General features: G+C 40.5%; 2 protein-coding genes across 2 annotated transcripts in view; one reads left to right on the forward strand and one right to left on the reverse strand.

Annotated features, from left to right (window-relative positions):
- CTNNA1 (catenin alpha 1) overlaps positions 1-25,351 on the forward strand; it is a 183,954-nt gene that overhangs the window by 103,182 nt on the left and 55,421 nt on the right. Inside the window, exons 8-9 of the mRNA XM_074960709.1 lie at positions 14,060-14,140; positions 14,923-15,075. Coding sequence (XP_074816810.1) covers positions 14,060-14,140; positions 14,923-15,075 — 234 coding nt within the window. The remainder of the gene's footprint in view (positions 1-14,059; positions 14,141-14,922; positions 15,076-25,351) is intronic.
- Positions 347-8,065, reverse strand: LRRTM2 (leucine rich repeat transmembrane neuronal 2). Its single transcript, XM_074960710.1, has 2 exons — positions 7,588-8,065; positions 347-7,252 (listed from the first exon to the last, which is right to left on the reverse strand). The coding sequence occupies exons 1-2, from the start codon at positions 7,589-7,591 to the stop codon at positions 5,706-5,708; spliced, it is 1,551 nt and encodes a 516-aa protein (XP_074816811.1). The 5' UTR covers positions 7,592-8,065; the 3' UTR covers positions 347-5,705.

Raw genomic sequence — 25,351 nt, forward strand, 5'->3', positions numbered from 1 at the left:
CCATTAATCTGTCACCTTTCATGAGCAATAACTCATATTCCCTCTGCAAGAAACTTTCTAGACTCAATAAAGAAATGGACTGCATGAAGAGTTCAGATACTCAGACTTTTTCAGTCCATAAAGTGTAATTGAAAGCAACATATTGGTGTACAGTAAACAGACTGACCGACACTTCACTACTGAGATTTCTAGGCAGTCCGCTTTGAAGTGGTGTGACTACTAATTTTACATTACCATAAAACTGGACATTTCTAGATATTTGTTTGAGAAGGCAGGAAAAAAAGAGGCAAATTCAGTTTTACGGTATACACAGTTTTAATAACAAAACCTTTCTGTACACTGCACTTCAATTTACTCCATTTTGTATTTTCACCCCCACCAGAAAATGGCTCTTTAACATGACTTGAATACAATGCATTTGGGACTCTGCTTTTTAATCTCTGGTCTCAATGTTGGTAGAAAAAGTTCACTACTGTTTTAAAATCTGTGGGTTTTTTAACCATTATGAAAGTTTAGTTGAAAGTATAGCAGACGGAGCCTTTCGTATGCTTACTTCATAGATCTGAAAGCTTGTTGTTTTGACCTTATTAGGTAGTATGAGTTTGCCTACCTTAAATAGTAGATAAGATTTGATTAGATCCTAGTACCTTTCCCTAGTACTTTTCTCTAAAGAAGGTGTTTAATACAAAATATGAAATGCATGGTCCCCAACTTGACTACACAATGGCCTTTAACTGTACCACTAGCAATCAATGGATGATCGTTTAAAAGAAAAAACTGACAGCCTCAGTTTATGGATAAATCTCAGTTCTAGTTCTGGAAAGAGGAATTGACGTGAATGACTTGGCACTACTAATAAACCTCACTGGATTTGGTTTTATCTGTGGGAGAAGGAAGACTCCATCCCTCTCTGAAGTGTCATCATTGTGTGGAAATCCACTTCTTTGGAAGATGAAATCTAGTTTTCCAAATTGATTACATTAATCTAAACAGATAAGTTTTAAACTACTCCAATTACAAAATTCAATCAACTTTCATTTCATTAAACTAGTAAAAAAATTAACTTAGGCACATTAGGAAACAAGTGTTAGTGCAGATTTCTGTCTTAAAAAGCAAGCTGATATTTCTGCTCTCAAGTGTTGGCAATAGGTGGCTGTCTTCAAAGGGCTGTAGCTTGATGTGGACACAAACACTTGAATTTGCACATAAATTAGTTTGTCACTGAAACCTAGCTTAATCCCCCAATGCTTATGGGCCTCGGGTAGCCTTACGTCTGATAACAGTATTAACCTCCTGTTGATTGAGCACTATTAAGTAGTACAGGAACAAGACTTGACTCACCCAATGCCTTATCAGGCAGTTCTTCAAAGTTAAAAATAAGTGGGGGGAAAAATCCACCATTGCAGAGAAATTACTAGAAATGGGAGAGCTCGTTCTTCCTTTTTTCTGGTCCATTCAAGTACTATGATTTAAACTGGTTCCAGATGTTGGATTCAAATATCACTGAGACTGAAGGTGTGGAGGATGTGGGGGGGGGGCCACAGGATAAGCAAATTGGGTGGAGAATGGAGCAGAGGGTGAGTGGGCTTTGGAGAATGCTCTAGAGGATGGCAAGCAATTCTTCAACTGTCTACACACACGTTAATTGTGTGTGTAAAAGTGCTAAGCTCTAAGAATTCCAACTAAACTTGATAGGAGCTGTGACTGCGTGCAGTGCATCTGAACGTAGACTCAGCAACCAAAAGATGGAACGTAGGTCGTGGTCATTAGTCCTGCTACTGGAACACAAGTTAAACCAAGCCGCTTGTGCTGAACAAGAAATAAGTGTTTGGCAAATGAAATAAAATTATTGTGGTGATGGAGTCACAAACAAATGAATGGAAAACAATTTTTAAGTCACTTGGAATTGCTCTTTCTAATGAGTTCTTGCAAAGGACACTGGCATAGCTCTCTACTTACTGCTTATTATTAGGGAAACCTGGTTAAATTTTCATTGCCAGCATTTGGCATCATCTAGATTACATGACCGCACACTACATTGAATGTAATATTCACTGCTGGGGTCTAATGTGTGAATGTCCAACAGTCGTTCACTGAATGGTGGGTGTTGACTTCTGAAGTCAAAGGCTAAATGCTGCTAGGGAGTGGCAATTATGTTCTGAGGCAGTTGGGAGATTAGCTTTGTGTAAAATGGGTGATTCAGAGGCTGCTAAATCTTATCTTGTTTCCACAGCTTACATGGCATTAGATTGTGTGTGTGCCTTACTGCTTTACCATCTCTAGGCAAGGCTGAGCCTAGAGTACTGGTTCAAAAGGGGTGTGGGTGCATTGGCTGAAAGCTGGTTCCTGTAAGTCTGAGGAATGGGAGAGTGCTGAAATTCTAGAGGACTGGATGGTTAATAATGGCTGGGGGCAAACATTTCTGTTTGGGTTTTGGGGCATGGCAAACAAGGGGAATGGGTTTAGACATAGCCCTGTTGACAAGGTAGGCTGGAAGCCTGCTAGCCTTCCTTAATCATGACTGTAAACTATGTTAAAAATGACTGCTAATAAGGACTCTTATTCAGAATTGCAAATGCAACACAGCCACATACTCCTGGGAATAGCATGACAGCCATTGCCCCACCCACTACTTCCCTCTCCATGCTGGAGTGAAGGATTTCAAGTTACTTTTGGACCAAAGGACAACAGTAGGATCTTATTGGATAAGGAGAGAACATACTCTTGTGTTAGGGGCTGTGAGCAGCAGAAATTTAGCCCTGACTTCCTGAGTGGGGATACCGCAGCAAAAGCATTTGACTACCCACCATTGCTGGAATGATCAGTGATTCTAATTCCTGAGCACATCTGTTTGCACCTAAGGCTGCACTTGCAAAGACTCTTATGAAAGCTAGCACTTCAAGGGCTTGATCCTGCCCGCTAATACCCAGTAATTTACACGACTAAAGCTAGTAAAGCTATTGTGCTTTCACAGACATGCACAGATTTTTAACAAGATATGAAATGATGCCTGCTCACATATCGGAGGGCAAGACTGAAGCTTAGATGTAAATGAAGGGCCACGAACACTTAATATTTGTAAAAGATTAAATAAATCTTTTATCACAAGTGGTTCAATATACTTGGTGCCAGTAAATCTACTTTTTGAACTTAGATCTGACCTCACTGCATGTGCGATTTAATCATCAGAACATCCCCTTCTCTTCCTCCTCCTACCACTTCCTCTGTATGCTTAGAAGGTACTCTATATGGCTGAAAGTAGTTGGGATAGTTGTAATGCAAGATAATCAGTCTGTAGTTGGGTTCTAACAGTAAATGGTTTCATTAAAAAAAATTATGGGAACCTAGTCTTTACTGAATGCACGTGCCTTAATAGAATACAAAATCATGGAGAATAAGAAAATGAATATATTTTTTTCTTGCTAATTTGGGACACTACAGTTTCATGTAACATAGAATCATAGAATATCAGGGTTGGAAGGGACCTCAGGAGGTCATCTAGTCCAACCCCCTGCTCAAAGCAGGACCAATCCCCAACTAAATCATCCCAGCCAGGGCTTTGTCAAGCCTGACCTTAAAAACTTCCAAGGAAGGAGATTCCACCACCTCCCTAGGTAACGCATTCCAGTGTTTCACCACCCTCCTAGTGAAAAAGTTTTTCCTAATATCCAACCTAAACCTCCCCCACTGCAACTTGAGACCATTACTCCTCGTTCTGTCATCTGCCACCACTGAGAACAGTCTAGATCCATCCTCTTTGGAACCCCCTTTCAGGTAGTTGAAAGCAGCTATCAAATCCCCCCCCCCCATTCTTCTCTTCTGCGGACTAAACAATCCCAGTTCCCTCAGCCTCTCCTCATAAGTCATGTGTTCCATAAAGATAATGGGAAGCATGTGGATAGCATAAGAGAATAATTTAAAAATATTTATAAAAAATATTATCTGAAGCCCCATTTATTTATCTGAGACCTATTCCTTTCACAATAAAACATCACAATGTTGTATAATTGTACCCTAAGTGTGTGTGTGTAAACATAATGCTGAGTGATAAGCAAACAGACTTGTGCAGTGACTATCTGTTCTAAAAGTTTTTAGAAGTTTGGTACAACACATAATTAACATACCTTGAATAAATCAATAATTGCAGTATGTCAACACTGAGGAATTGTTTTCTCCAGTTGTGTGCTGCTGCTAATTGTCGAACACTGCAGCATTTGACACAGAACACATTTTAAATATATATACATATTTATATATATAAATTCCCCCTTAGTCTAGTAACTTTGGTTAAAGTTTACAATATTTTGAGCAATTTTCTTTAAAATATTGTAATTTTATATTTGTGGTGTCTAAAACCACTGTGGCTGCATAGATCTCCAAATATTTACATGTAATTTCATAATAGAGTTTATAGCACATGCTACTTCTGGATAAAAGAAAATTGAGTTTCCAAGATGAGTAAATAGCAAATAGCATAGGACCTTCTCATCTCATATCACTGAAGTATAAAATGAAACATTTTTCAATTAAATACTTTCTAAGCTAATTATAATTTATCAACTGAACAATTAAAAAAAAAGGTTTAACTACTTTGACTTTGGGAAGGTTGGGGGTTTCACAAGAATAGGATAAGTGAAAGCTTATATTGCAGGGGTTAATTCTGTCTCCAGAGAAACCTGTCATGTTAGTGCATGAAAATAGCTTCTAGACAAGATGAAGAAACTGCTGTGGGGAGGAGAGGAGAGGGCTTCTTCCCTCCCTAGTCCCTTTTCACCCCCAAATTGATATTTGCTTTTCGTTAAAATTTGCATTCAGAGTACTTACACATGAGAAGCTGTTGAAATACCCTTCATTCATAGTCCCAAATAATTTGCCTAAATTATTTGAAAAGCGGTGCCAATTATCAAGTCAAACCAGAGATCTAATAAGAGTTAAACACATTTAATACTTAGAATTGATTGCATTGTATCGAGTCTTCCTACATAAGCACTTGAGTACTTTCTAAGCATTTGGAGAGTCGGTTTGTAATTGTATAAAACTGCTGTATTGTAAATTTGCTGTGAGCTTTAGCAAAGGTACATTTAGGCAAGGCTGACTATCAATATGGAAGTAGGAAAACAATATTTAAAATCACCAGTCTCCAATACACTTGAAAAATCCCCTTCCCATTCTTCTCTGATTGTAGATTTAAGAGTCAGATTATCACAAAAGGAAAATCTTCCTGCAAGTCAACCTTGAAAAGTGAACTGAGCCAACTGGAATGTTTGTGATCACATAGCTACAATGGAACAAATGTAATGTATGTTCCCTCACAGATCTCTGTACATATATCTAGCTTCCTTTCATTCAGACTATTTTCATTAGAAAAAGTAGACTATGGAGACTTAAGTATAAATATTTACACATAGTCATATAATTACATAACATGAAACATTGTACATGTTTTGAGGTGAGCATCTTTTTAGACTTTCAAACATTGAGTGCAAATTTAATGTAATCATTGCTGCTTTAACACTGAAAATATGATTTTATTTAAAAAAAAAAACTTTAAAATACTGCACCACTTCAAAAACAATGCCTCCATTAAATAGTTTGGAAAATTAGGATTTATGTCAACATTTCTAAAAATTAGAATCATATGTAGGTCCCCATCAATTTTAAAATAGGTTACTTATCTGGTTTTAATTTTTGATGACTTGTAGATATTATACTTCACATTCTTTATATGGCAGTTGCTGACACTTGCACTGTCCATAGCCATTAATGATGATGAAAGGTCCTTCATGGGTGGGTTCATATTCATTATATGGTCCTTGGTCTGACATGTTTGACATATGTAGCCGTGTTTGGGATCGGAGTTGCCTGTGGTTTTGAATCATTGAACACTGCCTAATTCTTCTTAATGTGGGAGGGCAGCATTTTCTGGAGATGAACACTATAAAAATGATAAAAAAGAAAGAAAATAATAAAGCCATTGTTCCTGTAATTACCCGCTGAGTGAAGATGGCATTGTTTGGTTCAGTGAAATGTTCTTCAGTAGTAACGACTATGCCTGCAGTAGTTGGAATTTCTTTGTCTCCCATATGGAAATTTGATGAGCTTATTCTTTTTGTATACTCAGTAGTTGGAGATCTGTAACTCGTAACCATGGATGTAACAATAGTTGATAAATTCCAGCAAAGCTGAAAACCGTAAACCGCATCTAGAATATCCTCTCCTTGGGTGTGGTCTGGGCTGTGGCACAGTATGGAGTGCTCCCACCGACCTTGAAAACCACTCAGCCATGTGGCTAATTCACATATCTTTGGACTGCATTCCCACAGATTGCTGGAGAGGCCCACTGTAGTTATGGATGTAAGTGAATTTAAGATCTTGGAATCCAGAGTGGTTAGCTTGTTGTTATCCATTAGGAGTATTTTAAGGTTAGGCATAGTTTCAAAAACTGTCAAATCAATGGCTTTGATTTCATTTCCAGTCAAATCCAGCTTTTCTAAGGTGCCCCAGGTCCACTCCATCCCACATGTCAAGTTGCTAATTTTGTTCCACTGCAAGAAGAGCGTGTGCAGACTGCTTAGCCGTAGAAAATGAGCAAAATTAATCTTTGTCAGCTGGTTGTGCTCTAGGTGAAGCTCCCTCAGTTTGATTAATCCTGCAAATCCATTGCGAGCCAAACTTCGCAAGCGATTTGTGCTCAGATCCAGAAACTCCAGACTACGACAGTCCCAGAAAAGGCGGACTGGGATAGTCCGCAGGGAGTTGGAACGTAAATGCAAGGTTTGCAGCTTGCGAAGTCCATAAAACAACTCAGGATGCAGAGAGGATAACTGATTGAAAGAGAGGTCCAAATTTTGCAGGTTCAGCAGTTGGCTAAAAGTTGTGTTGGGCAAATAAAAGATTTTGTTTGAATTTAGGATTAATTCCTTAAGTTTATATAGTCCTTGAAAAGAATCTTCTCTTACTGTTGCAATTTGATTATGATCTAAGTGAAGCCAAGTAAGTTGACTGAAGCTTGCAAATTGATCCCTTTCAAGTTCAGAAATATAATTGTGCCTCAGTGACAAACCTAGAGAGCCCTTGTCAGTGGTGTTTGGCACTGAGTGAAACCCCTGAGAGTCACAGTAAAAGAGCAGCTTCTCACAGCGACATTTTGGTGGACAAGCCATGCCCAAGGCAGGCAGCAATTTTAAAACCATACTCATTGCATATAGTGCTGCCAGCATAGGAGCCCCTAATGGCCACTTGAAATGTAAGCCTGCAGAATATAATTTAGGGAAACAACAAGATAGGATATTCTTATCAGATCATGTACACTTAGAACATTATGGTGAAAGATTTCACTGCAGATTACTTTCATGCATCTCTAAAAAGCTACTTCTGAATGTAAGAACTAATAAACTTACTAAATACAGAGTACTTGGATATTGTCCTTGATACAAATCTTTATCTACATTATAATCTTCAATAGGTGATAATCTGAACATGCCTTTAAAAGGCTTCAGTTCAGAAAATCTATTTTTAGTACCTCTGTTTTTCTAAAGCATAGCTGTTCTTTCGTCATAAAAGGTATATATAAATGTGTAAACTTACCCATTCTTTTGAGTACATTGGAGGTTGCATTCAGTCGTAGTTTTAGACTCAACGCAGTGAGTCTGTAAAAAGGCTCTAATGTAAGACAGCCTTTGAATAATTTACTGTTTTCTAGTGTCCTTCGATATTAGTGTAAGACTGAATCCACCATGCTCTCTCGAAATACTCCTTTTAAATTCGTTGGCTTGATTTCATGTGACAGGTCTGTAATTGTGGAATCAATGCTGAATATAAATTGTTGGTTTTTTTCCTCCTCCTGTGACTGCTCAGTGGTTTTATTGAAGCTTACGTTCTTTTTCCGCGGCTGTGGGTTCTTTTAGTCTTAACTTGTTGATGGCAGATGGGTGGCTTATTGCTGAGAGAAGCTCCTGTAGTAGCATGAGTGCATTTACTGAAAAGCTTTTCAGGGAAACGATACAAGAATGGATTTGCTTATGCGCTGCGACCACACAGAACTGTATATAGGCTGACGTCACTTGGTGACGTTCCTTTTGTTTGGGTTTTCCAGAAGCTTTTCTGTTTTAAAGCATTATGATGCATACTGTGATCCTGTTAAACTACTGATAGAGGAAAAATCAACTGTAAGAACACTTCATCCGTACAATTCAAGGAGTAAGAATGATTTGTAATCCAGTTTTTTCTATAGTACATTTTGCTTGCTATCTTCAGACAGCCTCAAGCAGTGTACAGCTAGGATTGTGAACTGTCTTTTAATCCTGGCTCTTGCTCATTTTGTATTGTATTTTCCTGCACATAAAGAACTTTAATAGGAAATGCACACATTGTTTGAGTAGTAATAGGAGAATGCTGATTTAGCACCAACTGGAACAGTGAAGTGAATTATCTGGCATTTTAGAGCTGCATACCACTACATTCCTTCTTTGTCTGTCTTTAGAATGAACAAGAAGGAAAACGTTTTGCTTAGATATTGCTGGAATATGGGGAAGTGAAGCTAAGTTGGTCACATCTCCAAAGTAACACAGAAAATAATAAACTTACAATTAAGAACGACAAATCTCTGAAAAAATAAAACTTCAAGTGTATGAAATTTGTTTTCCTTAGAATAAATTAGATTTTCGCCACTTTGAAAATCATATTTTTCTCAAATTTTAACAAAACTGAAGATGATGATTGTTCCTGGGGATTGGGTGGAGGTAATGCTGTGCGCTCTGCATTTCAGGGTGGGGCTCAAATCAGGTTTGAGATCAAGTGAGGAGTTTGATGGTTCACTTTAATCACCAGAAGTTAGCTTCCTCCTCTCTCTCACACTCTCACACACAACTAGAAGTTCACATTAGTTTTGCTGGGAATCTGTGCAACAGAACGTCCAGGCCAGAACAACAGTGATGTTGCATGTTTAGAATTAAGATGCACTGGTAGAACTGTGTTCTTGGGAAAGCGTGTAAAGCTGTCTGCCTGTACTGTTGCTGCCCAGTCAGTAAAAAGAAAAAAGAAAAGGAGTACTTGTGGCACCTTAGAGACTAATCAGTTTATTTGAGCATGAGCTTTCGTGAGCTACAGCTCACTTCATCGGATGCATAGCATATCGTGGAAACTGCAGAAGACATTATATACACACAGAGACCATGAAACAAAACTTCCTCCCACCCCACTCTCCTGCTGGTAACAGCTTATCTAAAGTGATCATCAAGGAGCCCAGTCAGTGTATCTCATCAAGAGCTCAGACATTCAATGAGATTTAGAGGAACTACACTCTTAACTAGCTGTATGCACCCGGGGCACTCACAAATACCACTTATTTTCCATGATAACTGATAATACAGGGTAAATGAGCTGGTGAATTTTCATGGCTATTTTTTGGTAAGGCTGCTTTAACCCAGATAATGTTGTTTCTAACTTTCCTCTTCTGTTTTCTTGAGTATGCTCTCTCTTTTTTGATTCCTTTACCCTCTGACTTAAAGTTAGGATGCAATGAGGTGCATTTTAAACTGTTACAACAGCATATTCATTTTGAGTCCCACACAATGACATGGAAATGTCTTCAATGCATGAACTGCAGAGAAGGAAAAACCTTTCATGTTAACGTAAGATGGCCTTAGGGGACTTTCATACTGATAGGAAAGGTGCAAAACTCAAATACAGGACTTAAAAACAAAAAATATCCCTCCACACTTTATAATCAGTGTTCCTGCTTTCTGAAGTGTTTTGTGTTTAAACAAAACTTTGTACCTTCTTTCCATAACTCTTCATTCTCTCCGATCCTGTAGTGAAGTTGTAATTTTGTGGCAGACTGTTTTGCCTTAAACAGAGCTATGATTTCATTGAGGCATCAAGTAGAAGTTTGGGTGTGAGAGAGCGCCATATGAACACTATAATTGACCATAATTAAGAAAATTAAAGTGTCCTGGTTGTGTATTAAATTACACTGTCTAAATATTTCCAAGTTTGCTCTAGTCCAGTGTTTCTCAAATGCGGCCACCAGGGCCTTTTCTTGCGGCCACAGCGGTCTGGGCTTTGATGGGTGGGAGGAGAAAGCAGTGGCCCCTCTCAGGGCTGCTAGCAGAGGTTGGGCCCTGCCTCCGCTCCGGGGACACACAATCTGGAGGTGCAGGCAGCTGGTGAATTCCTCACTTTCCCAGGGGTAGGGGGAGGCAGGCTTCAGCCACAGGGCTTCAGGCTCCGTCCACGTGGTGGCAGGCTCTGGCCCCAGGCTCACTATCCTTGCCATTGTCACTGGGCCCTGCTGCCTCCCTGCCCACCTCCCGATTCAGGACTTAATTTGTCCCAGAGCTTCCTGGGGCTGCGTAAGTCTGCTGTGAAAAGTGGTATTAACAAACATACAAGTATCACTTTTCACAGCAAAAGACTTACCAGGTAACAAGTTTAAGAAGAAAAAAAAAAGCACAACCGAAAAAGCAAAAGCAACAACAACAACAAAAAGACAAGAACATGCAAAGCACCTTATTTGTGTTTCTATTCTGTTTAGGTCCAGTAAAGAATAGAGACAACTGGAAATTATTTTTCATTACTGAGTCTGAATAAACCCTCCATAAATAAATTACAATAATTTGGACATGTGTATGTGTGCATATTTATTTATTTTTCCTAAAGTTAATTATTTTAGGGAAAATGGTCAGTGTGGCCACCAGCAAGAGTTGGTGGCCGCACTCTGAGGCCACCAAAAATTTGTTGTGAGAACCCCCTAGACTAGATTATCATGATGGACCTTTCTGATCTTAAAGTCTGAGTGTGTGTACTTTTCTGGTGGATTCCTTTACCATAGCATCCAGTTCTTCTGATAAAATCAAGGTGTAGGGTGAAACAGAATTCTTGTGAGGCCTTTTTGGTACCACTAGTGTGATTGGGAGAGAAATGCTGTTTTCCCCTTCCCAAATACACACCCTTTCAATCTTTGCTGCAAAATGCTTGCTATGGGAGAAACTAGTAGATGACACTGCTATGCATAGTCTTAAATATTTTTCTGACCATGCAAGCAAGTTTTCACGCAACAAGTAGTGCTGTATTGTTAGTTTTTGCAAGCAGCAGGAGCTTATTCTCTGCTTTTAACTAGAATCAATTCTGGAAGCACAGTGGACTCCTGGATGTGGACTGAGATTTCTGAAAGAAGGGACTATCTGCATGCCTAGGGACTACATGTCACTGATTTCTGAAACAGAAAGCCAACCTGCAATGTGCCAAACATCAACCACTACATGGCAGAAGGGCAACATGCTCCACGAAGAAAAAGAACTGTTTTATTGCCTTTGGACAGTAACCCTCCTAAGCCTTAGTTTAACACCACAATGGGATTTTGTAATTCTCATCTGTGTTAACCGGTACCACCAGCAACGTGCTACTCGTAGGAGAAGCAACACAATTGATCTGAAATTAAAATGAGAAGCTGTAAATTATTTCCAGTTTGTTAGCTTTACAAAGCACTCAAGTGACAGTACACAGGCTCTATACAATGCTGAATAAGACAGCTTTCACAGGATTTCTCGAATTTCTCTACATTTTGCCCTTCTGAGGGCTGCACTGGCAATCTGCCAGCAGCCAAAGGGCTGTACCTACTTAGCATAAAAATGAAGCATATTTCAGCTGCCCATATCTTTCAGTAAGAGATGAGGCTTGCAGAGACTACAGGTCCCAACAACCAATCCATCATTTTACCACAACCAGTGAAAAATGGAACCCTGCAAGTTGGGACCCATAGTCTTGTTGAGCCACATTTGCATCAAAGCCACAGGCTGCACTGGCAAAACTCTGGTGCAGTTTAGACTACACAAGTCTAGATTCATACATTTTAAGGCCAGGAGGGACCATGATGATCATCTAGTCTGACCTCCTGTATCACCCAGGCCATAGAATTTCACCCAGTAATTCCTGCATCCAGCTCAGCAATTTGTGGTTGAACTAAGAGCATGTCAAGGCTATGTCTACGTTGCACTTTTGTTGGTAAGGGGTGTAAAAAAAACAAAAACAAAAACCCTTCAACCAACAAAAATTTTAACAAAAAGCGCTGGTGTGGACAGCGCTTTGTCAGCTGGAGAAAGCTACTGCCCCTCATTGGGGGTAGAAATTATTGTAGTAATTAGAATAATTAGTTTTTCTTCTGTATAATTTAAAAAAATATTTTTTTTTTTTGGCAGGGGTTGGGTGAGATTTTAATGGGCTGAATTGTGATATGAGGAAGAGGGAATAGCTAAACTAATTTTTGTTCCAATAGTAACTTCAGTTTGTGGTGCTTCTTTGTGTCACAAAGTGGTTACAAGACAGAATCAGTTCAGTTGACCGTGGACATGACAGCTCTTGGATATCATGGTTGGTAACTAAGGCTGGTCTATACTACAGAATTAAGTCGACGTAAGGCCGCTTACATCAACCTAATTATGTCAGTGTACACACTACAGCCTTACTCCCACCGATGTAAGTGGCTTACTACACCAACATAACTCCACCTCCACGAGCGGAGAAGGGCTTATGTCAGTGTAGTTAGGCAATGCACGTGTGAAATTGACAAGAAAGCCACTCACAGCTCCCACTGTCACCCCAGAGTGGGTGGAGGGCTCCCACTAGAGCCTGGCTGCTGCCTGGGCTCTGTGTCCTGCGCCCAGGCTCCTGGCAGGGAATGGGGAGCTGAGAACAGGCCACTCTTAAGTTGGTGGAGGTGCTTCTGGTGAGGACATGCACCACTGACAGAAGGAGGGCAGTGTGGACCTGTAAGTCAACCTAATATAGGTCACCTTGTTTGTGGTGCAGACACATGCCTAATAGTGATCAAAATAAACCCAGCCTTGCTGTTCCCAGTTGGGGTTAATCCCATCAATCACATAACATCTGTTTTATTGCAGAACTCCAGATCTTTGATTAAGATTTCAAAGTTGCTGATCCAAGTCTTCCAAATCAACCTATCATTTGATAATTAGCACACACTTACATTAATGGTGGTTAATGTGTTCTTTTCTCAGCATACACACACACTAATGGTGGCTAATCTCTTCTTCTCTCAGCAGTATAATTACATTGAGCATAGTGCAGAACTTCGTAAAATTGCTTTGTGGTTGCTTAAAGGCTAGTTTAAAGCTATATACTGTATATTCAGAACTAGAAACTAATCATGTGTGTTAAGATCACTGTTAAAATTTCTTAATATAAATGATTACATTTGAGCTCAATATTCTCTTAGCCTCATGTCTGCTTAATCAAAGCCAAGTTGTAACATTCTTTCTCCTTTGCAACACTGCCTAGATCCCTACTGTACCATAGGCTCATGGAATCCACTGCTCTTCCTTACATGGGTTTTGGTTTTGAGATTGGTGTTGGATTTTTACGCTTGATGTTTGTGTTGAACTTAAGTGCTTTTTTTAAGCTTTCTGTATTTAAAAGTACTTAAATTGTGGCTTATGGTTTTGGCTACATGTGAATTGTCCACTATGGTCGATGTGAAATGCAAAACTCTTTAGGGGAATGCTTCTTGTCCCATGAGTGACCACTTTTTTAGTACTTAAAATGTTTGGGTGAAGGACAGTCATCAAATGTTCGTGTACTGTCTGCATCTTTTTATACCAATGTGAGAGTCGGAGTCATGGGCTTTCATGCTTTCTGATGGAGTCATAAGAGTTTCAGGACTTAATTATTTCTCTCATACAGGATGTGCTGCAAGTCTGACTCAGAGTGGATCAAGCACAAGAAACTGTGTGGTTGTCAGATCAATCAAGAAGGGATCTAAGACTTTGTATTTGAAGACTTCTTTTGGATCAGTTTCTAGCTTAGACCTCTGAAAACCCCTCTAACTTCCCCCATAGTTCCTCTAAGAAGAAAATGTAGAGGAAGGAAAGCATGAGATGGGAAGAAACACCAATAGCCTTGTTGAATAAGGAGGTGAATCCAGAGGTCATTTTTAGCTTTCCATTGGTGTAACCTGCTGTTTTTCTTACTATTTAAAGATGTGAATACTGTCTCCTGTCCAACACAAAATATTGTATTTACCTTAGCCTCTCTTGCTTTACAGGCTGGACGCAAAGAAAGAAGTGACGCGCTGAATTCTGCAATAGACAAAATGACTAAAAAGACCAGGGACCTGCGTAGACAGGTACAGAATGAGTAAAATATTAATGTAATGTAGTAAGTGTTTATAGTAATTAATGCAATTCTGAATGTTTCCTATTGGAAACGTTTTGTTTATCTGAGTGCTTTACGTTCTGTAATGACAGTAGTTTTGCTCTTTTTTTTTTCCTTGTCTAGTTCATTGAAAGGTAGAAGCTTATCGCGCTTTGTTTGAGTGACAGTATTAAGGTTTGAATTGCAATCTCCTATAGATAACTATACAGAGAAGACATTTTAGATGTTGAATTAAAATAAAACATTTTGGACTCAAATTACAAACAATTACACCTGTAGCAAGAGTGTGTATAATGCTAACACTTAGGGACAGTTCACTATTAAAGGGGAAAAAGTTCACTTTAAACCCAAATGTGGATGTAGCAAAATATATAGGAGAGATGAGTTTATTTTAACTTTTCAAAATCCTTATGTTGAATTAAATACAAAAATAATGGTGTTAATTTTAATATTCAGCAGGAAAAGTGCAGATTTAGTCACTGAAGCTAAGCCAATATCTTCACATTTTAAATAAATATTAATATGCTCAAATGAGGGATTGCACTGACTTAACCAATTTGATTAAATTGGCGCAAAAACTGCATGGCCAACCCGAATAGAGAGAACCCTGGTCTCACACAGCAACAGAGGGAGCAATTGCTTAACAAATATTCAAGATCCTTATCGTGGTAAACATTTTCTTGTTAAGATGCAAGAAAACAGCAGTTGAACTCTGTGCCAAAAATCCCAACTAATTTTCATTTTAATTCTTAGCTCCGCAAAGCTGTTATGGATCATGTGTCCGATTCTTTTCTGGAAACCAACGTTCCACTTTTAGTGTTGATTGAAGCTGCCAAGAATGGGAATGAAAAAGAAGTTAAGGAGTATGCACAGGTTTTCCGTGAACATGCCAATAAGTTGATTGAGGTAAGGTCATACAAATCAACTGAAGTTAACAGTTTTACTAATTTTAGCATAATTTCTAATTTTGTTTTCAAACTGTTATTCTAGCAGTTAACACATTTTATAGTATAAATAGGCTTGGCATAATTGGATTAGATTTTTTCTAACTTCATTGATTAATATTAATTTTGTTTTGTACCTCTTTTACAATTGTTAGATATCAAGGGGAAGAGATTTGGTGTTAGGGTTAGGGCAGCGTGGAAAGTGGTGTTGCAGGGGCTTCCTGCTTAGCCGAGAGGGCCAAGATACTTGGCCTCAAGTTGCAGGGGAGGCTGCAGTCCTAGCCTGGCAGAGTAGAGACCTCCCAGCCAGGACTGCGAGGAGGAGGAGGAGCCCTGGGCACAGGGTGCTGCTGCTGAATAGTGGCTGGTGAGTGAGAGAGTGGGGCCCTGACCAGCAGAGTTGCAGAAGGTCTGTCATAGACCCCCTCTCCCACTCCCATGACAGTGGGACTGCAGGCGCAAATGGGAGAGGCTGTATTGCTGCCCACGGTTACCGATAGATCTTTTTCATTGATTTCAGCGTGTCATCGGAAATTGATGTTTACTGACGTATATCGATTTTTAGATCGAATCCTGCCAAGCCTAGGTATAAACCTATGCTGACAGTTTTCTACAGACTAACTCACTTACATAAGTGGTGATCAACAGTTTCTTTTGCCATAGCTTGTGTTTTTTAGTGATCACGTACAGCATAAAAAGATGCATTGTATTTTCAAACCATACTTTGAATGTTTTGTAAAGTTGTAGTTTCAACCTGTGGATTTGTTGTTTGTCTGGGTATACTACACTAACTGAGATTATTCTAAGCAGAGACCTAAGTAATCATTGTCTCCTTCATGCCGGTGTATTGAGTCCAAAAATATATGTTGTTGTAAATGTCATTTGAAACGTCTATTATTGCTAGTGAAATTGGTCTTTATGCAAAGGCTTGTGGAATGAACACTACAAATTTCTGTACAAAAATAAGAATTTTGATACAAAAACCTTAGATAAGGTCAACTTCAGAATATTATTTGAAAACATAAGTCGTCAAACGGAAATTTTTCCTGTCTGTAAGACTGTTTTCTAAGAACACTAACTTAAATGGGAGACTTACCAGTTTTAATTAAAATACATAAGACAAGTCCATCTACCATAAAAGTTAATGTCTTTGGCAACTGGTATTGCAGTTAAGAAAAAAATTCAAGTTCATTCCAGGTCTTACTGCATATGTCTTAGTAATAATGACCTGCTGCCTTATTATTCACATTTAGTTTTGTGCAATATTGCAAACAAAATTATAAAGGAACATAAATCTACAGTTGTAATTGTTTGCTGCTTGTGCATAGTTAGATTTTTGCCAAATCTTTAAAAATTTTGTTCTGTATATACTGTCAAGTGGTCGGCTGAATGATTAATTCTCACCACTAACCTCAATTGCAGTCTAAAAAGTCAAATGCTGATCAAAATGTACTGTATAATAATGCCATTCTGCTGTTGAAATACAAATGAGTCCATGTGACTTTTAGAATAATCTTGGGTTTTTCATACAACTCTTATTTATTTTTTTCTTCAGGAACAAGGCAGTTGTCAATCTTTTCATTGATCTGACTCCTGCATTAATTCTGCAAGCCATTTTCTCACTAGTTTAAGGGACTCTTGGTACCATCGCACATACACATGAGAGACTGTAAGGTCTTTCAGCACAGGAATCACATACGGCTAGATAATGTTTTCCTTGAAATAGTTAACATATAGTTAAACAGTTTGGAGGTACTATTCATAAATAAAGCAAGGGGAATTAATTTAGACTGCCAGGACAACCTGAATTCCCTGACCATGCCTAATACTTTTTTATTTAATTGGCTTATTCAGTGACCTCAGTGCCCCCAAAAACCTCTTTTGGTTTTGGTTGGTACTCGGTGTAAAGCGGTTCTGCCTTTTGGTTTTTCCATACATTATGCTGCTTTGATTATATGGGAAGTATGAAAAATTAACTCTAATTGTCTGGCAATATCCTCCTATAAAATGGCATTCCTCCTGAAGTGTGGAGCTTCTTTATGCAGTTTTGGTATCTGGAAATCACCTTATGATGTATGTCAAAGGAAATTGATAAAGCTTTCGATTAAATATGCTGTGATGCTTCTCTGGAGCCAGAGCTAACTATAGACACATGCATCTAAATAGTGGTACGTATGGGGGTTTTCAGAAACTTGGGGAAGCTTTCCAAAATGTCCCCAAATTGTGCATGTCAAAGGCAAAAACTTGCTGCATTGTAGCTCTCTAAAGTACACCTTGCGGATAATTCACATTTACCTCAATATATTCATCCATCTGGATATGAAGTCAAATGCTGTAGGAGACACTCAGGGTCTAAGGCAATGGGTGCCAACAAAGAAGCTGAATAGGGACTGTGTTGTGGCTGAAACACTGAGAAACCAAAAGCAGTTACTGTTCTGTAACTTTTTTAAATTTGGCTTTTGACTTTTTTATATACTCAGCGTAGTAGCTTTAATGTAGTTTTAATGGCGTTTTCTTAAAAAGATTAAATAATTCAAATTTTTTGCCTTCGCTCTTTAGCTAGATAGTACTGGAATAAAGTCGCTTCTGTTCCAGAATAGCATCCACACAGGGAGTTATACCAGCATAGCTATAAAGATATAATTATACCACTGTAGTTATGCCAATCAGTTTCCCCATGTAGGCGAGCCCTCTGCTTCTACTAGTTCTAGATATGTATGACTTGAACAGTGAGCAGCTGTCATTCTCAGCACATGAGGCATTATTTGATCTTGCTTGTGTTTGAACACAAAGCAGCAAATTATATTTTTTGGAGAGTCTGTGCAGTCCTACATTCTGTTGCTCAAGAAAACGCTCTTGTGCAAGTATGCATTAAATGGAACACTTCTGACTGGAATCAGACACTACTAATATGATGTGCTACGTACAGCAGCTCTTTAGAGATCTTTGGTAATCACTTGCTTTCAGAAGTGTAACTATGCCTATAAGAGTAACATGATCTATTGGACTTATTTACAGTGCACCACAGAGTGAACTACAGGGCTGTGAATTGCAGAGCACACCAAAATGTTGTGCTCTAACTGTGCCACTGGACATGCAGCTGGCATGAATTAAAAGGTACTTCTCTCATGTTAACTTAGTCCTTCTGAAGGAGGACCATGTTAACATGAACCCTAGTAGGTAACTTAGTTTGCTACAGTACAGTCCATAGAGGGCATTGAGAGAGCGACATTTCGTTGCACTCTTCAGTTATCTCTTTAATCTGCACTGCAGTGCAGTGTAGGCATAGCCTAGATGTTTACAAACCTCTTCCAAGAGCGTATGTGCATTATACTAAAACATTAGCTTCCAATTGTCTGCCTCCTTTTTCTTAGAAGGAATAGAGTGCCTTTGCAGGATCGTACATAGTGTCAGTTTGCCCGTTAACTCTCTTCTTCGAGTGATAGCTCATGTGCAGTCCGATAGGTGTGCATGCGCTGCGTGCAAGATCGTTGGAAGGTTTTTTCCCCCAACGGTACCTATCGGGTCGGCTGTGGAGACGCTTGGAGTGGCGCCTTTATGGCAGTGTGTATAGGTCCCTGCCGCCTGCTCAGTTTCTTCTTACCAACAATAACGGTCATTGGAGCAGCTCAGTCTCTTGCATTCACAAGTGCCTACCTAGTTGTTCCCTTTTTTTAGTTGTTAGCTTGTGTTACATTAGTTGGAGATACTTCGGGGGGCTTCCCCCCAACCCAGTCCTAGTTTCCCCAGGCACCAGGGCATGCCTCGGTTGCAGGGGTTTAAGGCATGCGAGAGGTGTGCGAAACCTATGCCCACAAGCGAGCCACATGCTGCCTGTCTCAAGTGTTTAGGAGAGGGCCATCAGACAGATAAGTGCCCAATTTGCAGGAGCTTCAGACCCAGGACTGAGAGAGCGGGACTATCATTTGAAGCTCCTACTGATGGAGTCAGCCCTCCGCCTAAAGCCAGCACTGGAAGCGGCACCATCGTCATCGGTGCACAGCGCCCCAGCACGGGATGTCCTGGCACAGAGGAAGGACTCCTCCAAGGAGCACTGGTGCCACTCCCCAACCTGTAAGGCCAGTGCCACCAGCTGGCACCGTTCGCAGCCCCCAGTGCCACATAAGAAAAAGAAGACAGACAGGGGTCGTTCCCCCATCAAGAAGCCGCGAGGGAGCTCCAGTGGGGTGCGTCCCCCGGCGGAACACCCATGGTCTGGGCCTCAAGACCCGGCACCGTTGACTACAGCCCCAGTGGGAGGCCCTTCGAGTCAGGTGCTGATAGACTCCCCCACTCAGGAGGATTTGGAGGCAGCACAAGACCTCATTGCCATGACAGTACAGTCCCTGGCCCCGCACTTGCGGGGCCCAGCACCACAAGTCCAGGCACTGTCAACAGCACTGGCTGAAACATCTAGCCTGGCACTGCATGTGGCTCCATCACTCTTTGCGGCACTGATGGTGGCACCACTGCTGGTTAATCATCATGGCAAGTCTATGATGTTATGGCGCCGCTCACCATCTCCCTGTCCCACAGGCTGCTGCCTCCTTTTCACCACCCTCCTGGCGATGCACCACCACCCTCCTGGCGATGGACACCAAGGGTCACCAGGACCTCCTTAGGAGGGTGGCCCTAAACATCAGTCTCCAGGAAGAGGAGGTCATGGAGGAGTCTGACCGGATGGTGGACATCCTTGCCCCTGAGGGTCCTTCTAGGGTGGCCTTGCCCCTCGTAAGAACGTCCAAAACACCACTGAGGTGCTTTGGCAAACTCCCGCCTCTATGTCACCTACCGCTAAAGGTGTGGAAAGACGATATTTTGTGCCACAGAAAGGGTATGAACATCTTTTCACCCACTCCCAACCGGGGACTTTGGTGGTCAATGCGGCAAGGACAGCCAGGTCCTGCGCCTAAGTCACGGGACGCTAAGAGGCTGGACCTTTTCGGCCGGAAGGTCTACTCGACTGTGGGGCTCCAGCTTTGAGTAGCCAACCAACAAGTGGTACTCAGCTGCTGTGCTTTCAACTCTTGGAGCTCATTGGCAAAGTTCCAGGAATTACTTCCTGCTGACAAGGAAATTCTCACAAGGAATTTAGCGCGCTCCTTGAGGAGGGCAGGGTGGTTTCCAGAACCTCCCTCCAGGCCACGTTAGACACAGCGGACTCGGTGGCACAGACCATAGCCACCGCCATCACAGTGAGGCACAGTGCATGGCTCCAGGTCTTGGGGATAACACCTGAGGTCCAGAACACAATACAGGCCTCCCCTTCGACTGTGTGGGCTTGTTCGCCCAAAATACAGACTCTCGCCTGCACAGCCTTAAGGACTCACGGGCTGAAAAAAAAGTTTTTTTTTCAGCCAGCCCAGGTGCCTTACTCAATTGTGTAATTGTGGCTTATGGGGCCTTTAGTAAGGTGTTTTTAAATGATTCCCAGTTGTCATTCACATTTTTCTAATTAAATTTTCTCCCAGCTGATTTGGATCATAATTGTTTTTTCAGCTTTGTGGAATTGGCCACTTTTAAGCTGCGTGTGTAATATTACTGATCTGGACTTTATTCTGCTTGCACATTATAAATGTGATCAAACTATGATCACTTGTACCTAAGCCATTATTTATTTTATTCTCTGATCTGGTCCTCTTTATATGTTAAGACAAGGTCTAATAAAGAATTCCCCCATGTTGGCTGCGACATTTTTTGAGGTAGGAATTTGTCATCTATAATGTTTAGAAATTCCAGGGATGCTTTAGTATTGGTAGCATGAGATCTGAGCATATGCCACTCAAATTGAAATCCCCTCCTGATCACAAAGTTTTATTCCTGCACGTTAGATAGGCGCATAAGGAGGCAGTCATCGTGTTCCTTAGTGCGATTTGGTGGTCTGTAGCACTCACCAACTAATAACTCAAAACATCAATTTTTGTGATTTAAATCACTGATTTTTCTCCATTGTGCCTAAGGCAGAACCTGCTGTTTGCTCCCTAGGGGAGATGGCAGAATCTTCAAGCTTACTGTGTGACCCTTCAGTCCCCTAACTAGACTATCCTGAAACATGGCTTCCATTCCAACCAGTTGTCTGTCATTGCCTGGTTGACTTTTCCTTTCCCTTCTCGAAGTGTTCTTATATGCATGTGTTATCTTAACAGCTGGACTTAAACCAGCATAAGATTTGGCACAGGGCACTAAATGTCAGGAGACAACTTTGTAAAATCAACTTCAGTGCTACGGTTCCTATTTTAAAAGTGAAAGGCCAGTAAATATTGAGAAAAGAAACAGCTTGTGTCCACAACATTTTTAGTAAGTCAGAAAAACAAAACCTTTAAATTTGACTTTTGTCAACTGTCTTGCACTATGCAATTTAATTGGGAGACTTATTTTAACTTTAAAAAAGGGATTGTAGTGATGCAGTTAAAAAGGTACTTTAGAAAGAAGTCCCTGATGGGTGCTTGCAGTAGGCATTTGTCACCTAGAAATGTCATGGACTTGACGCAAGATCTGCTGAAGGATATTTTGGGATGGGGATGTTCCTAATATTTTAAAATTAAAAAAAGCAAAAAAATTCAATTATTATTTTTTCCTCCAGCACCCTGGTGTCCAGTGTGTTCTGTTCTGTTAGGTGGGATTTTACCTTAAAGCTTTTACTTCAAAGAAGGCTTGATGTAAGCCCAGGAAGCAGAGCTCTCTGTGTGCTCTTTCAGAGGCATCAACTTCTTAGGTGAAGAGGGAACTATGCTGATTATCAAAAGGGATTACGTAGGCTGCTTTTCTTAGGGCATTAGGTTCTCACATGTAGAGATTATTTTCCCCATTGTCAGGATTTACCCAGTGAGAATCAAATTATGATTTTAGTGAGAATAAAATTCTGGTGCTTCCTTCTCCGTCAATGATCTATTTCAGGGATTAATAAAGTTTTTCCATTTGTGACCTCAAACTCATTCACTCTTTCCCATATCCTACAGTAACTTCCACACTTGGTCCCAGAATTCCTGCCTCAAAAAACCTTAAATGTGGTAATTTTATATACTCATCTTATTAAAAACTTCATGACTTAGGCATGAGCCAGTGCTATATCTCGATTGAATCTAGTTGCTGAGGTTGAAGGTTATTTCAACCAGAAGGGCTAGAAAATAACTTTTTTAAAATGAAAGTTTAGAATCTGTGTTTCAGTTTGTATCAGTCCTGTTGTAACTGAAAATCAGAAGTTTAAGTCACAGATGAAAAGTCATATTGAAAAGAAGCAAAATATTTGGCATCAGAAAGAATCAAATATTGACATGAAAACATGTACTTCTGAATTCTTGGACTTTAATCTATCTAGTCTCATACCACGGTCCTTACCATGGTATCTGAACCCCTACTTTCTCTGGTCAGTGAGCTACTTTATCAGAAATCTCTGAAAACCAAAGTCCCCATTTGATTTGCGATTTTGAGTTCAAAGATAAGTTTGTGTTAGAGAAAAAAATGGCCCCAGATTCAGGGTGAGGAAAAGGCTGAGATGCACAATTCAGTAATCATTTTTAATTTGTGTTTCCCATGTTAGAGAGAGAGCAAAATATATAAAGTCTGTATTCAACCAAACAGGAGGCCAACTCCATTTTTCTTCAACTAATTTAGCTATGGATAATCCAGATAGCAGTTTAAAACAAATATGTGCAGTAAATGACCAACATTTCTTTAATATATCATCTAAAATCTGATACATCTTCCAGACCAAGCTAACCTCCCTCAGCAAGCTAATTATAATCAGCTAATCCTTACATATTGATTTGATGTACTTAATATCTTTAGAACACTATCTTCTCAAGCTTTATAATTGCAAGCAAAGTAAACCCTCAAAGCATTGTTCTCTTGTATTTCTCAACAAAACAAGATGTACAAACTCAGCACAGCATACATACACAAATGAAAACACAGTCCTTTTTATAGTACAAACTTTGTGTAGCATATTACACAGCATCTGAACACTACATAGAATCATACGAGAAAGAAGTGGTTCGGGACTATTTAGAAAAGCTGGATGAGCACAAGTCCATGGGGCCGGATGCACTGCATCCGAGAGTGCTAAAGGAGTTGGCAGATGTGATTGCAGAGCCATTGGCCATTATCTTTGAAAACTCATGGTGATCGGGGGAGGTCCTGGACGACTGGAAAAAGGCTAAAGTAGTGCCCATCTTTTAAAAAACGGAAGGAGGAGGATCCAGGGAACTACAGGCCAGTCAGCCTCATCTCAGTCCCTGGAAAAATCATGAAGCAGGTCCTCAAGGAATCAATTCTGAAGCACTTAGAGGAGAGGAAAGTGATCAGGAACAGTCAGCATGGATTCACCACGGGCAAGTCATGCCTGACTAATCTATTTGCCTTCTATGATGAGATAATTAGCTCTGTGGATGAGGGGAAAGCAGTGGACATGTTGTTCCTTGACTTTAGCAAAGCTTTTGACACGGTCTCCCATGGTATTCTTGCCAGCAAGTTAAAGAAGTATGGGCTGGATGAATGGACTATAAGGTGGATAGAAAGCTGGCTAGATTGTCGGGCTCAACGGGTAGTGATCAATGGCTCCATGTCTAGTTGGCACCCGGTATCAAGTGGAGTGCCCCAAGGGTCGGTCCTGGTGCCGGTTTTGTTCAATATCTTCATTGATGATCTGGATGATGGCGTTGGCTGCACCCTCAGCAAGTTTGCAGGTGACACTAAACTGGGAAGAGAGGTAGATATGCTGGAGGGTAGGGATAGAATACAGAGGGCCCTAGACAAATTAGAGGACTGGGCCAAAAGAAATCTGAGGTTCAACAGGGACAAGTGCAGAGCGCTGCACTTAGGACAGAAGAATCCCAGGCATCGCTACAGACTAGGGACCGAATGGCTGGGCAGCAGTTCTGCAGAAAAGGACCGAGGGGTTACAGCAGACGAGAAGTTGGATATGAGTCAACAGTGTGCCCTTGTTGCCAAGAAGGCCGATGGCATTTTGGGCTGTATAAGTAGGGGCGTTGCCAGCAGATCGAGGGATGTGATCGTTCCCCTCTATTTGACATTGGTGAGGCCGCATCTGGAGTAGTGTGTCCCAGTTTTGGGCCCCACACTACAAGAAGGATGTGAAAAAATTGGAAAGCGTCCAGCGGAGGGCAACAAAAATGATTAGAGGACTGGAACACAGGACTTATGAGGAGAGGCTGAGGGAACTGGGATTGTTTAGTCTGCAGAAGAGAAGAATGAGGGGGGATTTGATAGCTGCTTTCAACTACCTGAAAGGGGGTTCCAAAGAGGATGGATCTAGACTGTTCTCAGTGGTAGCAGATGACAGAACGAGGAGTAATGGTTTCAAGTTGCAGTGGGGGAGGTTTAAGTTGGATATTAGGAAAAACTTTTTCACTAGGAGGGTGGTGAAACACTGGAATGCGTTACCTAGGGAGGTGGTGGAATCTCCTTCCTTGGAAGTTTTTAACACCCTGATATTCTGATTGCAGGTTCCATAAAATGTTAGTGTATGAAGGATAGGCACTGAAAGTGCTCACTAATTCATGAGGGCAATAAGCAGAGGGAGAAGAAAAACTGGGCATAGGCAAAGGACTTACTTAAAATGAAATCTGAAAAGAAATAAAGACCAGAATGGAGGGAGAGAGCCTGGAACAAGCTAGTGGAGAGTTTCAAATTAAATAGATGATGTACCTTTGAACTGAATCTTGAGATGAATGGGCAGTTGGTGGTGTTTTTGAGTATTCTGCTTATCCACTGGTCTTAGAAGGCAGCCATACAATGGAACGGCAATAGTCAAAATAAATGGAGATAAACCTGAATGAATATTTTTCAACAGAGTAAAGTCATGACAATATTGCTGTATAAGAGGATGTCTGAAGAGGTGGCAATTGGTAGAATTATAAATGTTAAGCTTTCCGGCCAAAGGAAGATGCCAAGGTTATGGACAGTGGAGGCAAATGGGAATTAGGGGAGCTGGCATTGATTGGGTATTAGTGTGTCTCTCCCTCTCCCATTCCTCCATAGAAGCAGTTCTCTTCAGTGACAGGCAGAGACAATGAGTAGGAAAAAGTCATTATAAAGTGTTACACAACTGTACTTATCTTATCAGTGTAAAAGTGTTTTTACACTGACTTTTTTTTTAAATTCAAGATAGGTGGAAAGCAGTAAAAGGCTAAATTACTTTCTACTCTAGGTATCTCAATCTTTTCATCCCAACAGCACTTAAATAGCTTTTTTGCATGGTTTGTGAATGGATACCTGTA

This window comes from Natator depressus, chromosome 8 (assembly GCF_965152275.1).
Source record: "Natator depressus isolate rNatDep1 chromosome 8, rNatDep2.hap1, whole genome shotgun sequence".
In the NCBI taxonomy this organism is placed as follows: Eukaryota; Metazoa; Chordata; order Testudines; family Cheloniidae; genus Natator; species Natator depressus.